The following is a 13,883-nucleotide window of genomic DNA, read 5'->3' as shown; positions in this document are numbered from 1 at the left end:
AGCAAGTTAGTTCGGACACTTGCAAAAATCTCTAGGAAGATGAAAGAGGCCCTGTAGAGAGGTTATTTCTTCAGTCCCCACTATTGATATCCTCTGTGTGTTGCTTAGGATATTAAACATGAAAACGAACTGAAACCATATAACCCGGTCCGGTATATCTAATCTCGGATGACTCTTGTAACGTCTGTGGTGGTGCCGGGCCAGTCACAGTGGCAGGGCATATATTTGATTACATTCATTTCGACATCCAATATAAGGTCCGGTCGGTCCAGTCCGAACTGGACGCGGTGTTGGTATCTATTTTATTACATCTGTTTTAACATACTAAAGAATTCGGGCTCCTCGGTGTCTGCAGTGGACGTCGCGTCACGTTAGGCATTAGGGTAAGTTCTCTTTACTGTAGCTGAGGTTATCACGGTATGTTTTAGTAATAACTGTTAATAAAATATCATTTATGATATGAATAGACGATAAATGTCTCCAAAATTGAAACAACTTAAAGATTAAAGAATAAATGCAGAATATATTTAAGGTAAACATAAAAGTATGTGAAGGAATGGCGTCAAAACTTGACTTGTGAGGGTAGGTGATTATAAAAGAACATCAGTTAAAAATATCTTTACTGCACATCTCCTCAAACCTCGAATGATATGACTAATTATAGATTAGGCTAATGATATTTTTTCCATAATTACCAGATAAAGCAAGTGATGAAATAAAATGTTATAATTTCTAATCAAAACTTTTTTAGGCTCTCCATGTAAGTTAATCAATTAATATTGAAAAAGTACCTTTCCTTTTGTTCATATGTTTAACTTCTAGTATACTGAAATTTATTACAAATAAACGTTTTATTTTAAATGGTCTTGGTTTCGTTCATTGATGTTATTTATGTCACTTTTTGTTTGTATAATGAAGCTGAATGCAATTTGTAAATAATGCCAATTGAAGTGGTTGGCATCAGAAGATTAATTAAACTAGTGCCCTTGGCTTGAGTATTCTGGCACTTATCATTAAAGTGATTGCTATTAAAAGAACGATTTGGCGTGAATTCAAATTAATTAGACCCCAGCAGAGTACTTTACTTTCCTTATCACTAGTCACACTCAATTAACGGACTCGACAGAGTTTTAAATTTGACTTGGCAACAGGGATGGTTGATGTAACACAGCTGTGTGTAGTGGTAGTTTCAGTTTGTAAACATCGTCAAATCTAAAGTACGAAAATAAGAACACAGGTTGAACTTCGTTATAAAAAGTGTAGTCTGGTTTCCGGGTTGGCTCAGTTAGTTTTCAGATTTCACATGGTTCTTAATATCAAGAATCCGATGCAATAATTTTGTCTGCCTCTCGTTCATTTGATTTTATCTATTAAAACTGTGAATGTGTAAACTGGTGATCATTGCTAGCTTATCAGTCGAATTATAGCTATCCACAACGTTTGATTAACTACTGGCCGTTGACTAGTGACCAGCAACAGCCGACAGGTGGGATAAGTGAAACAGCTGTTACTTGTCAGAGTAAATAATTAGCAATACAGTAGGGTGTATAATTGACCGGCTTTTAGTTTGTTTGTGTTCTGTTTATCAGCCAATAACCATTACAGAAAGAAAGTCAGCTGACATTCCTTCCTTACGATTTATTACAAATTTTAGTCGAAAGCTGTTCACCAATTAATTGTAAGTATACTTTTTTAGACATTAACACTAATATATATTTTTAGTTATACAATTATATATATATATTTTAGTTAATTTTACAATTTAATGCTTTGATGGCCTAGCTGACTTCTAAAAACTGACATCAATGCATAACCTCAAAAGTTGTGCCGCTGTTATCTGTCAAAACTTGTATTCATTGAATAGGTTATATATGAAAACTAATAATGCTATAAATCAGTTATATTTTGATGCATCATTTTAAATATAATATTTGATATAGAAAAATGAGTGATAATTTTTAAAACGCTACCAATTTATTTTAGAGTTCGCCATGCAGAACAAACTTCTATTTTGTTGACCTGGTCAATAAATTGGTAGCGTTTTAAAAATTATCATTCATTTCTCATATATTATAAACTTTTTGCGATTCAATGTTTATTGAAATTAATAAGGCTATTGCCATTTATACAAATTTAATGTAAATAAAGTCATTTGACAGGTATTTGGTCTTCCGATCATATGTTAGTTTGGTTATTTAAACACATATGTGAAAGAAACAGCCAAATACAAAATAATAGAATCGTAAAAAGTGAAGGCTCTGTGGTGTAATGGTAGCACATTCACTCGGCAAGTGAGAGATCCGGGTTCGAGTCCCGGCGGAGCAAGTACTTTTTGCGATTCAATGTTTATTGAAATTAAATAAGGCTATTGCCATTTATACAAAGTTAATATATATATATATATATATATATATATATATATATATATATATATATATATATATATATATATTTTATATCATTGAAACTTGGAACAGAGGGGAAGACCTTAACCCTTCTAGTGCCAGACATTATCCCTATAGTATGTATAAGATATGCCAGGTATAGGTTCATCTGTAGATGCAAGAAGTGCCAAGTAATTGGCAATTTTTAACTGTTCACAAAAATGATCCTAGATTTATTATTTATTGACGAAAATGGTTACTTTTTTATTTTGCTTTTAAATAATTGCTGTAAATAGAAAAATCTAAAATAACTTTACTAAATATGCTTAAAGAAAATAAAACAATAAAATAAATACGTAATATTTTACGACGAATTCTTCACTTTACTGTAAAGATATGATCAGTGAAAAATCCCCCACTCTGTAGTTAGTTATTTCTTAATCTTCCACATATAGAGTTTTAAATATATAAGCCTACCAAAAACTTAAATTTTTATCTTCAAAAATAGTTTTTGAAATATTGTGAATCTTGGTTTGGCACATTTCACTAAAAGCTGTGTTGCACTTTATAAAAGAAGTGTATTAGACATAGACTGTATCTGTAACTGTTCTTAAGTTAAAAAGTACACAATAAAAAAATACCTAGACCTATAGCTACACCAAGTTTTTGGAAAACTAGCTTGAGAAAAAACAAACAGTTGAGAAATGATAAACAATATAATAAACTATGGGTGAAGTCCTTTCTTACATGTTTTACGAGCAAAAGTGGCCTTTTTTCCTCCTGCCAGGTTATGTCTTTTGCTACATACAAAGCAATTCAGTTCTTTTTTGTTTAGTAATTTGTCTAAAACATTATCCAATTTGAAGGGTCGCGGGCAAGAACAATCAGAGTCAACTGAACCTAGTTTGCCAGAAAACAGTTTTTAAAGTTTAACGTCGCCTACCTACTATTAAAAAGGTCCTAAAGCTAAAAATAAACTATCCAAACATGTTACAAATAGTATTTAGTTTATTCCAAACATAGTAAACATTTTTAAGTCACGACAATAAAAGGTTGTTTTAAATATTTAAAAAAAAGAGTCATGACCTTGATTGGTTTTCCCCGTCACTGGGCCTCATCAATGAGTGGGTCGTCTGCAAACTCGCGCGTCCAAGGCTTCCTCTAAACATTCACTGTCAGGTACTAACGCTTCATAGAAAGCTTTTGACTCCTGGTGTGTCAAAAACTGTTTTAAGTGTAAAAAGGTCTTTCACTTTTGCCGCTTTAATAGGCACTGGTCCGTTGTACTGTTTACTAAGCACTTTTGGAGAGTTGTTTTTGTTAGGATTTCTTGAAATTTTGCTTTTTTTTCACTGGAGGAACTAAGACAGCCTTTAAATAACTACCAAAGTAGTTAGACTTGTGCAGCATGAATCTTGGTTCATTTTTGTCAATCTTGAGTACTCTTATAGGTCTCGTTGGGATGGGATATTTTTTTACGTACTTGTCAGAAAAGTACTTCGTCCAGGTTTGAAAATTAACCTCAGTGCCACAGTTTATTACTGTGAAAGGTGAAGGTCTTCACCCTCGAATTTCTGAGCACATCCCTCCAGTCATCTGGTGTCTCTGTGTAGGATTTGAGTTTACAACGCTCATGTCTTTGTCTCCCTCCATATACGAATGACCTCTTATGGGGAACACAACTTTCACACTATCGGAAACGGTCCTTGTCCACAACTGTGTGATGTAAAAAGCGTTATGACGGTATGACGGTATAATTCTTGTTCTGTCCTGCACACGAGTCGCAAAACAGAACAAGATGTCGCACATTCAAGCTTAGTACATTGATCAAAAAAAATGTTCAAGCATTGAAACAAACATCATCTGCTCCCTTCTTGGCGACGGTTTCGTCGTATGTGTAAAACAAACGATGTAGAGTCACTTAACACGTGGACATTGAATGATATAAAGTTGAGCTGGGCGTCGATAATATACGTCAGATGTTGTAATGTTTGGTGTAGGCAAATTTTTTTGAAAGTCCATCGTAACGGCCTCAAATTCTTCTTTTCTTCTTGCTTCCTTCCTGCACTTAGTTTTAATTGAATAAAATTTTGTGCCTTTAGCCAGGTGAATTTCTTTTTCTTTTTGTTTCTTTGTTAGATTTTGTGATAATGTATCTTTAGTTTTTTTTGTCATCCGCTCCATTGATTTCTTCTTCTAAAACAGAAATTTCTGCTTTAAGTACATCACAGGTACTGCACCCGTTGTACAGTACCTGGGTACAGATGTACAGTATTTCCTTGGGTACCCGAATGAAATATTGAATTTACTATCAAAAATGTCTCGAAATGTAGTGAACCCAACAGTATTATCTTTATTTGTTTCATTGTACATTCTATGCAATTTTAGACTTATTGAGCTCTTCAGGTAAGTATAATTTTGATGTGTCCTTCAAAGAGTAATGTGATTTTCTACCCTTTAGGGATTGAATGAAAACTTATTACTTTTGCTTTTTTGCTTTTGTTTCTTCGGACAGAGCATTAGATCTGTTTGCATGTTTACCTCGCCCATCTGGCTTGACCTCTCCAAAACTAGTAAGGTGTTTCTTTATGGTTTGAACGCGATTGTTCCCAATGCCATGTAATGACATGAATGCTTTGTAACAAACTGTAACGTCCTGTAAATTTTCATCTACATATGCACGAACACGGTTAACAATAAGAAGAAAGATTGAAATTAGCCTCTTCTTGGGAATTTCGGTTGCGGCGCTGCTTAACAGGTACAACAGATATAAGACCACCCAAGTACTGATTTTGTGCGTTGTAATCACCTAGTCCGTTTAAAAGTTATTGATGATACGTTGTCGGTTTTCCGGTGAAACAACGTGAAAACACTTGTAACGAGAACATTGACAATCATCACCAACCTCATGAGTAGTTGCACGAAGTTTTTTCATCACGTCGCTCATCTTCCCCGTTTTCTTCCTTTTCTTTGCATTTTGTAAACCAACATGAGTCCCTTCCTCCCCCTCACTTCCACTTATATCACTCAACATAGCGTTTACTAACAGTAAAATAATCTAACAATCTTGAAAACTTGTCCGCACAACATTCACACATCCACTAAAGTAGGGTTATGTTTTGGAAAACAAAACAACAAAGCACCTGACTGAATCTGAGTTAGAGTGAGGTGGAGGGGAGCGACATTGACTCTGATTGTTATTGTGCGCCGCCCCGCATGGACTATGATGTTTCTTGCCCGTTAGCTTATATCTTTCCCTTTGAAAAACTTAGTGACTCTACTTGTTTTTGCACGTTTGTAATAGCATTAAGAAATCTACTTCTATTAAGCTATCGAATGGCACTGAAAACTCGATTTCGTGAAAAAATTGACTCTGATTGTTCTTGCTTCGCGACCCTTCAATTGCCATCACCACCACTGTTATTGACCTAATTTCCCTACCTGTTGTTTCCAGGTAAAGTGTGTATAGCCTCCTTTCCTGGAGGGCCTGCCTCTCTGTAGACAGTTTTTATATAAGTTCCACAGTATATATATTTCACAGTGAAAGTCTCAAATGTATTGTGAAATAGCTACTTAATAAAGTAACAATAACAAAACTTAAGTTTATTAACAATAGTAATGATGGCATTTGATAGTGGGTGAATTTAGAAGTGAATAATGACATCAATTGCTCAAAATGTGGTTTCTACTTCAAGTATATTATTGTTATTGCACTATATAGTTTATTCTTGTTATTTTCTTGTTTACTTTAATGTTATTGTTGTTTTTTCTAAATTCTGCTTCAAAACTGTGATACATGAGATCTTTTTGTTCGTTTGACCTTTTTTGGTCCTGTACATTACACATACACCTACTATACTGTATTTATACTTTTCATTCTATAATTTGGATAAAATTATGGAGTTTCTGTTTTCTATTTTATAAGATATTCACACACTGTTAATGTGCAGAACGCATGAACTTTAAAACTAGTGGTAGCAATCTTGTAAGTTTTTTTTTTCTTTCTTTTTTCTCTCACATTGTAAAATGGTATACTGTTGGAAATAAAATAAATAAATCGATTAGTCAATTAATATATTAAGTACGGTACAATATTTTTCTGATATTCAACCTGTTCTTGACAGTAATGTCGGTCATTAAGATTTAAGCTAATACATTTTTCAATTCTTGTCATTATTGATGTTTTGTTGCTGTGTCGGTTGTTGGTTTGTTTATGTTATTGTTGTAAATAAACTATATTATTTACAGTATTAGGTATTAGTTAAATGGTTCAGGAAATTCCTGAAAAGTATTCAGATTTGGTATAAGTACAGTAAAGCAAATGTTATATTTTAACTGAGATAAAATAAACAGGTTTATTTTCTTTAATTAACTTCATAGGCTAGTTTTGCAATATTAGTATTTTAACAGTATACATATAATTTTTCAATAAACATTGAATCACAAAAAGTACTTGCTCCTCCAGGACTCGAACCCGGGTCTCTCACTTGCCGGGTAAGCATTATACCGCTATACCACAGAGCCCCTAGTTTTTACAATTCAATTTTGTAAAATCTGCTGGTCGACATTGAACAATTTTTAGTCATCGGTAAATTACTTGGCGGTAACAACTGCTCATAGGTTTTTACTAGAACTTTTTTGTATTAATTATTTTGTTATTCTGTTTGTTTCATAGTTCATATAATGCTGTGTGTATTATCATTGAAAATAGTTTATTCCAATGAAGAAGGATTTGACCTGTTAATAGTATTATATTGATGTTTTTGTAATTATTATGCTGCCGCTAAAGGGTACAAGTTATATTATCCAAAATGGGCTCATTATTAAAAGAATGCTAAAACTTGCTAACTGTATTAGAGATACGGCCTATGTACAGCCTGGATATAATAAAAAAACAGTTAACTCTTCCAGTTAGAGGTGAAAAACTCAGGATGTTACGGCTGTCCTCAACAGCAACCCGCATGACTCCATCAGGTAGCTCAGTTCTGACTCAGTAAAAGTTGTATGTCTGCCAGGAAAGATTTTAAAGAATGAAAAATTGTATTCCTATTGAATGTCATTGCACCTAAAGTTTGAATACCAGGATTTCTTGTGACGGGTTACTTTTTGTAATTAGCGAAGACAAGACTTCTGGAAGAACATATATTTATAAAATGTTGTGTTATGTGATGAGGCTTCATTTAGAAACAATGGTGAAGTAAACTGGCACAATATAAGGTATAGTTTGTAGAAAACCCCCACTGGATGCAGAAAGAAAACCACCAGATATTCTTCAAGAAGAAAGGCAAAGAATGTGGTTGATACAAGATAACACACTTTTGAATTTTTCCAACAATGTAAGAAACATACTTTATCAACTGTTTCCCCCAAAAAGGATAGGTTGAGGAGGGCCAGTGTATTGGCCTGTTAGATCTCTAAATGTGACTGTAGCAGATTATGTACTATGTAAAACGTACTCGTAAAAATGGTGTGTATCAGGTAAGACTTAGCAAGAAAAGATGTGATGGTAAGAAATCAGAAATTCTCTCATAACTTTTTTACGAAATTCTGTATAAATATTTTTGTTTGTATGAAGGTGTGCCTGTGTGTATATTTAGCATATTCGTGCATGTGATGTTCTTCATTAAATAATGAAAAATCCTAAGCAACATTTCTGAATTAATTAAAATATTAGCTAATGTGTTGTTAGCAACCCATTATTTTACATGAATATCAGCACTATTGACAGTCTGAAATTATTTTGTAGTAATTTCCCAGTTCAAATGGTTTTGAGTTTTCTGTGTTTATTTTTAAGGGAAAACAAAAAACACTTATTGGCAGCAATTTTTAAATGGTTAGAAATGTGGAAAAACATTAGATGTAAAAGTTGGTCACTTTGAAAATGCCTTTGAGTTAAAACAACTACTTACCTATACATTAGAATCTTATAAATAAAAATGAATGGCGAAATGTGTTGGTAAGCGCTAATCTCGATAACGGCTGGACCAATTCCGTTAATTCTTTTTGTAAAATGTCCATTGAAATCCAAGGAAGGTTTTTATGAAGACAAAGTTAAGAAAAGTTACCTGGAATATTTTGGAATTCAGAAAAAATTGTAGTTTTTACGTTTCATAATTCAAATTAAACTGGCACTAAACGGCTGTTGACAGCTATAGTTCGACAAATCAATCTGAAACATCTGTTTACATTAAAATTTTATAAATAATAAGTAAACAGTGCTTGATCGGTAGTGTAATGCAGATAGTAAATGAAACATTAATATACAAATTTTACTCCAGATTGCACCAGTGACGAATTAAAATCATCTAATGCATTAAATACTGTTATAAAACTAACCTTAATGAACAAAGTTATGAATGTTTTCACATAAGTTACTTTAAACTGGTGGTCTTCCTTGACATTATGATATTACATTTTAACTATGGCTTATGGAAAAATTAATACTAACATGCCTCAACGATTCATTCTTTCCCTGGCTACAGTCCAAATAATAAGTGTAACGCAAAACTTCAATAACGATTATTTTGGAATGTTGCATAACCTTAATAAGGATTTCCCCCTTATACCGAAAGTACGTAAAAAGTAGGCAGGTTCCCCTAGGTTGTAATAGGCTTTTCAGTCCTACTTATGTGTGTATTTTCTTCATCAGGACAAGGCAAACTCAACTATGTCAACACGATTTTGACCAAAATAGATTTCCGAGAACTAGATAATCAAATGTGTATATAGTATTTTGATTGAGGCAATATGGCAAGCTAAACTGTGACGTAGTAGAATTTAAACGGTCTTAAGTAGGCACTTTTTAACCGAAGTAGGCATCTATGTCCTACGTAAGTATATATATTTTTTCTTCATCAGAACAACAAGGCAAACTCTACAATGGTACTGGAAATATCTTAGACCTGAAATATATGACAAGGACTAGAAATATACGATTTTTAACCGAAGTAAGTTTCTGAGACCTGTATGATCCGAGATTTGTGTTCTCTTGAACAGGATGACAAGGCAGATTCAGCTGTGACGTTATGTATATAATTAATTAGGACCAGAAATGCTCCTACACGTGCCAAACATGATATAATAATTAAGTTAAACTCTGTGACTACTTGCCATGAACTTAAATAATATCTACCTGATGTATGCCTACTTACATTTTAACATTATTATAGGACTCCCATCATATTACATCATAATTGCTTTTACTAAGTAATATAAGGACTTTGGTTCTAAATATTGCATGTGAAGCCGCGGGTAACAGCTAGTAATTTTAATAAAATTAAAAAAAGTTAGGGAATTGTACCTATAAATTTAAATAATCCTGCCTTGTAGGGTATTAAACAGAACCAAATACTAACAGGAACCCCAAATTTAAGATGGAAAAAATTAAAAGCACAATATTTTTGGCTTCCATTTTGGAACGAATAAAGATGTAAAACAAATTTTAAAACGTTTGTCTTCAAACAAGCTTTAGAGTGATGTATCACTAGATCCATGTTACAATTTGAATTTTTTGAAATTTCATCCTATGACTATTTTAGGTACACCCATTCAATTGAACCAGATAAAACTAATTGTATCAGCTATACAATAGTGGGTATGCAATTTATTTGGTGGTTCTAGCTCATACCATTCTCCTTACATAAACTATAGCTGGGTTGTCTGGGAGACATTGTTTATGCAGTACTGGGCAAAAGCCTTCAATATATCAAATAATCTTTTAAATATTTGGCATAACATAATGAAAGTTTTCGGGAATGTATTCACCATCAGTTTGATGTATTTTTTACACTTCTTTTTACCACCATGGGAAAATGGACCATGAAGGAAGTTTTTGAAAATTAAAATATAAGTCTAGGTCAAATGTAAAATAATAAATAGAATACATAGAACAGTTCAAACCTGACTTTAAAAGGATGATTTCATCAGAAGCTACACTCCACTCGCTCAAAATTTGTAATTGGATGATGTTAAATACTGATTAATTATCTGTTATCTAATAAAATAAATAAACAGTAAAATAGTCTGTGTTTATATTGCTCCTTTGCAATACAATCAGGGATAATGAGATGAACTTCTATGTATTATTGTATCACATAACAGATGATTAATGAACGTAACATAATTATAATCATCAGTTTTAAGTGTAAGTATGTGTTTAGATAATTATATAAATAATATTTATACCAACATCAGAAAAGAGTAAAGAGACTGAAATTCAGTACTTCAGGGTCTGTATATGGTTAGTTGACGCTGATTTAACATTTATTTTCATGTCTTATAGTTGGTTTTAAATGTGTCAAGGTAGGAGAAATGTGTATCCAAATATGATTTCAGAAAAAAATATTATTCCATATTCTTGAACCCTTTTGATACCCTACCTCCGTCTAAACTAGTGTGGGTGACAATTGATTTTATTCTTAGGGGAAATTTATGTATCGATTTCAAGAAAAACCAGGGCAAGTTGGCTGCTTCTAGACTAGTAGAATTCTTTTATAAAAATAAGTAATATTAATTTACTTTTAAATTAATTCTATTCTTTCAAGTCATATATCAAACAAAATAAAGATTATTTGCTATAAAAGTGCTGCTCATCTAGTCTTATCACAAAATAAACATAAAGTTATGATTCAGCTTTTTTCAAAACAAATTGACTAAAGAATCATTTCAAACACTCTATATGTTAATTTAATGTTCCTTAATGGTTTTTAATTTTTAGGTTGTTTTTTTATTGCAGATGTTGCGTCGACGTCTGCTTGTGGCATTTGACTTTGATCATACTATGGTAGAAGAGAATAGTGACATAGTCGCTCGTAAGCTGATCCATGTAGACTTGATACCTGAGAAAGTTCGTAGACTGTATCAGACAAGTGGGTGGACCCAGTACATGGCTGAAGTGTTCAAACTGTTGTACAAAAATAAAGTAAAGAAAGAAATGATCCTTGGAGCAATGCACAACTTGACGCCCACACCAAACATGCAGGAGCTCCTCAAGTGGTTTAAAAGTGGAAGGGCATGAAACAATCATCATATCAGACTCAAATTCAGTGTTCATTGAAGAATGGTTGCAACATAAGAACCTCCAAGAATGCGTGAAACATGTTTTTACAAACCCGGCGAGTTTTGATGAAAAAGGTCTTCTCTCGATCCAACCATACCAGGATCAGAACTGGTGTGATTTGAGCACTCGAAATCTGTGTAAAGGTTACATTCTTGAAACTTATCTGAAGGAGAGACAAACTGAGGGAGAAAGTTTTGATGCTGTAGTGTACGTGGGAGATGGACAGAATGATTTGTGTCCTGCGCTCAAGTTGAAAGAAAATGACTTTGTGTTCCCCAGAGCAGGGTTTCAATTAGAAAATTCACTAAAAGACTCCACGTTTCAGGGTAAACTTGCTGCCAAAGTTTACATATGGACTTCAGCTGATGAAATAAGAAATAATCTAGAAAGCGTTTTATAAACATTCCATTTAATTTATAGTATTTCAACACACATAATTCAATTTATAAACATTTCATATAAAATTGTACTCTTTAAAGAGGTATATCCCCCATCTCGAATTTTGAAATAAATGTTTGTACCTTGCCATTCATTTATTAAAAAAAAATAATTTCATATTGAGTAGCATATGACAGGACTATGTTAATCTAAGTCAAGTGAAGAACATTTATTATAATCAAGCGAATGTTAAAATCTGATTCGTAATATGTGAACATTTTGTTTATAACAACAACAAACAGTTATAGTTTGAATTTAAATTGTTTTACAATAAGGAAGTGATTAGCCAATCACATTTTTGTTTTAGTATCTTGACTTAACAAATGGAACAAAAAATTGGTCTTCTGCTATGGTGCATGGTTGTTTAATACAATCATGTATACAGTGCAAATTTATTTAATTATTAAGACATTAGTTTATAATATTGTTTCTTTAACAATTGTACTGTATAAATTACTGTTTATTGATTTTGTTATCCATCAAACCCAAAACCATTGTTAAAATAATTTGACAGTATTTGTTGAAAGTGGACAGGAAATGGTTTCAATATCATACATTAAACACAATAAATGAACCCAGAAGAGGCATTGTAAAATCTTCCTTTGTCAAATCTGTGCAAAATCAAATTAAGTGACCTTAGAATAAATTATTTGTTAAAATATAAACCATACTGCATTTGTTGCACCTAAAATATAACAATCAATTTCTAAAATAATACTCAATAATTTGTATGAATTATATTTACATTATAGTTTACATAAAGATAATGTGATTTTCTCAACAAGTATTGTACAGTACAGAAAAAGAATAAATATAATTATCTGTAAATATACTATATGATTGTAAGTTAGAAAGTGGTGAAGTTGACATTAATGATGTCTTTAGATATAAATATCCTATCTTTCTTGTATCATGTGTGATAAGTGATTAAGAAGCATATTACTAACCAAATAAATATACGCCTCTTAAAGAAAAACAGGAAATAACTTCTGCTGTATGTATATAGAGTTAAAGTATGGTTTAGTATTATTAATGTGAATTATATAGCGGTTTTGATTTTAACCCCACAAGATCAATGTTAAAATTCAACTGTTGCACCCTTATTCTTGGTCAAAGACTTATCAGAGATGTTTAATTTTCTTTAACAAGAACAAATCAAAAGTATGGATGCTTATTAATCACATCTTTAAAATTAGATATCTCATAATTATTCTACAACAAAAAATGAGGAAGTAAAAGTACCTTGGAATACATAGTTCTTGTGGGGTAAAACAAAGATCGTTTCACTATTGTCAGTTTTTTTAAATTTAGGGAATGAAGTTTATTTACTGAAGATTTTCTAATGTAAAAATATTATTAGTAGGCCTATATTGTAATACTATTTTCATACAGTAAGAAACAATGTAAAAATAATTATAGTAACACTTTTTAAAGTTATGATTTTTATTTTATACATTATAAATACCTAACAGGAATTGTATTTTCATAGTTGAAAAGGTTGTGTTAGAAACTAAAGAGTTGGTTATAATGTATATGTACTGTATATAGACTGTTTTATGGAACACTATTATTTATTTTGAGCATTAAATCAGTATAAAACTTATTAAGACCATATCTATCATGGTATATCTTATTAATAGGAATCAGTAGTTACTGTTAATGAAAGAAATATATTATATATTTTTTTTATACAAATAAAACATACTCTTTGCAATGTGTTTATAATTTTAAATCAATAAGTCAACCAAGTGATAATTTTACTCTTCTATGGAAAACAGTTATAGCGAAATGTGGTATTATATAATATTTTAGCGATTTTTCTACATTTATTAACCCTTTTAGTGCGAATGTCCTGTTATCCAGGTGTATAGAAACTACGCATAAAATGCTAACATCTGGTTATCCGAACGTCATGAAAAAAATCATTAAAAATGCAAAAATAAACATTTTTTTTATTTATAAACATGTGATTTTACTTAAAAACATGATTATAGTAAATAAGA

General features: G+C 31.9%; 1 protein-coding gene across 1 annotated transcript; it reads left to right on the top strand.

The window, feature by feature from the left end:
* The first annotated feature begins 1,101 nt into the window (after nucleotides 1-1,101).
* On the top strand, nucleotides 1,102-13,598 carry LOC124375184 (pyridoxal phosphate phosphatase PHOSPHO2-like). Its single transcript, XM_046833294.1, is given in 3 exon segments — nucleotides 1,102-1,678; nucleotides 11,119-11,397; nucleotides 11,399-13,598. Coding segments are annotated over 2 exon segments (723 nt in total). The 5' UTR covers nucleotides 1,102-1,678; the 3' UTR covers nucleotides 11,843-13,598.
* The last annotated feature ends 285 nt before the right edge of the window (nucleotides 13,599-13,883 follow it).

The sequence above is a fragment of the Homalodisca vitripennis genome, unplaced genomic scaffold (assembly GCF_021130785.1).
Source record: "Homalodisca vitripennis isolate AUS2020 unplaced genomic scaffold, UT_GWSS_2.1 ScUCBcl_14592;HRSCAF=25458, whole genome shotgun sequence".
Lineage (NCBI taxonomy): Eukaryota > Metazoa > Arthropoda > Insecta > Hemiptera > Cicadellidae > Homalodisca > Homalodisca vitripennis.
Note: the sequence above shows the minus strand (reverse complement) of the source record. Positions and strands in the feature narration are given on the sequence as shown.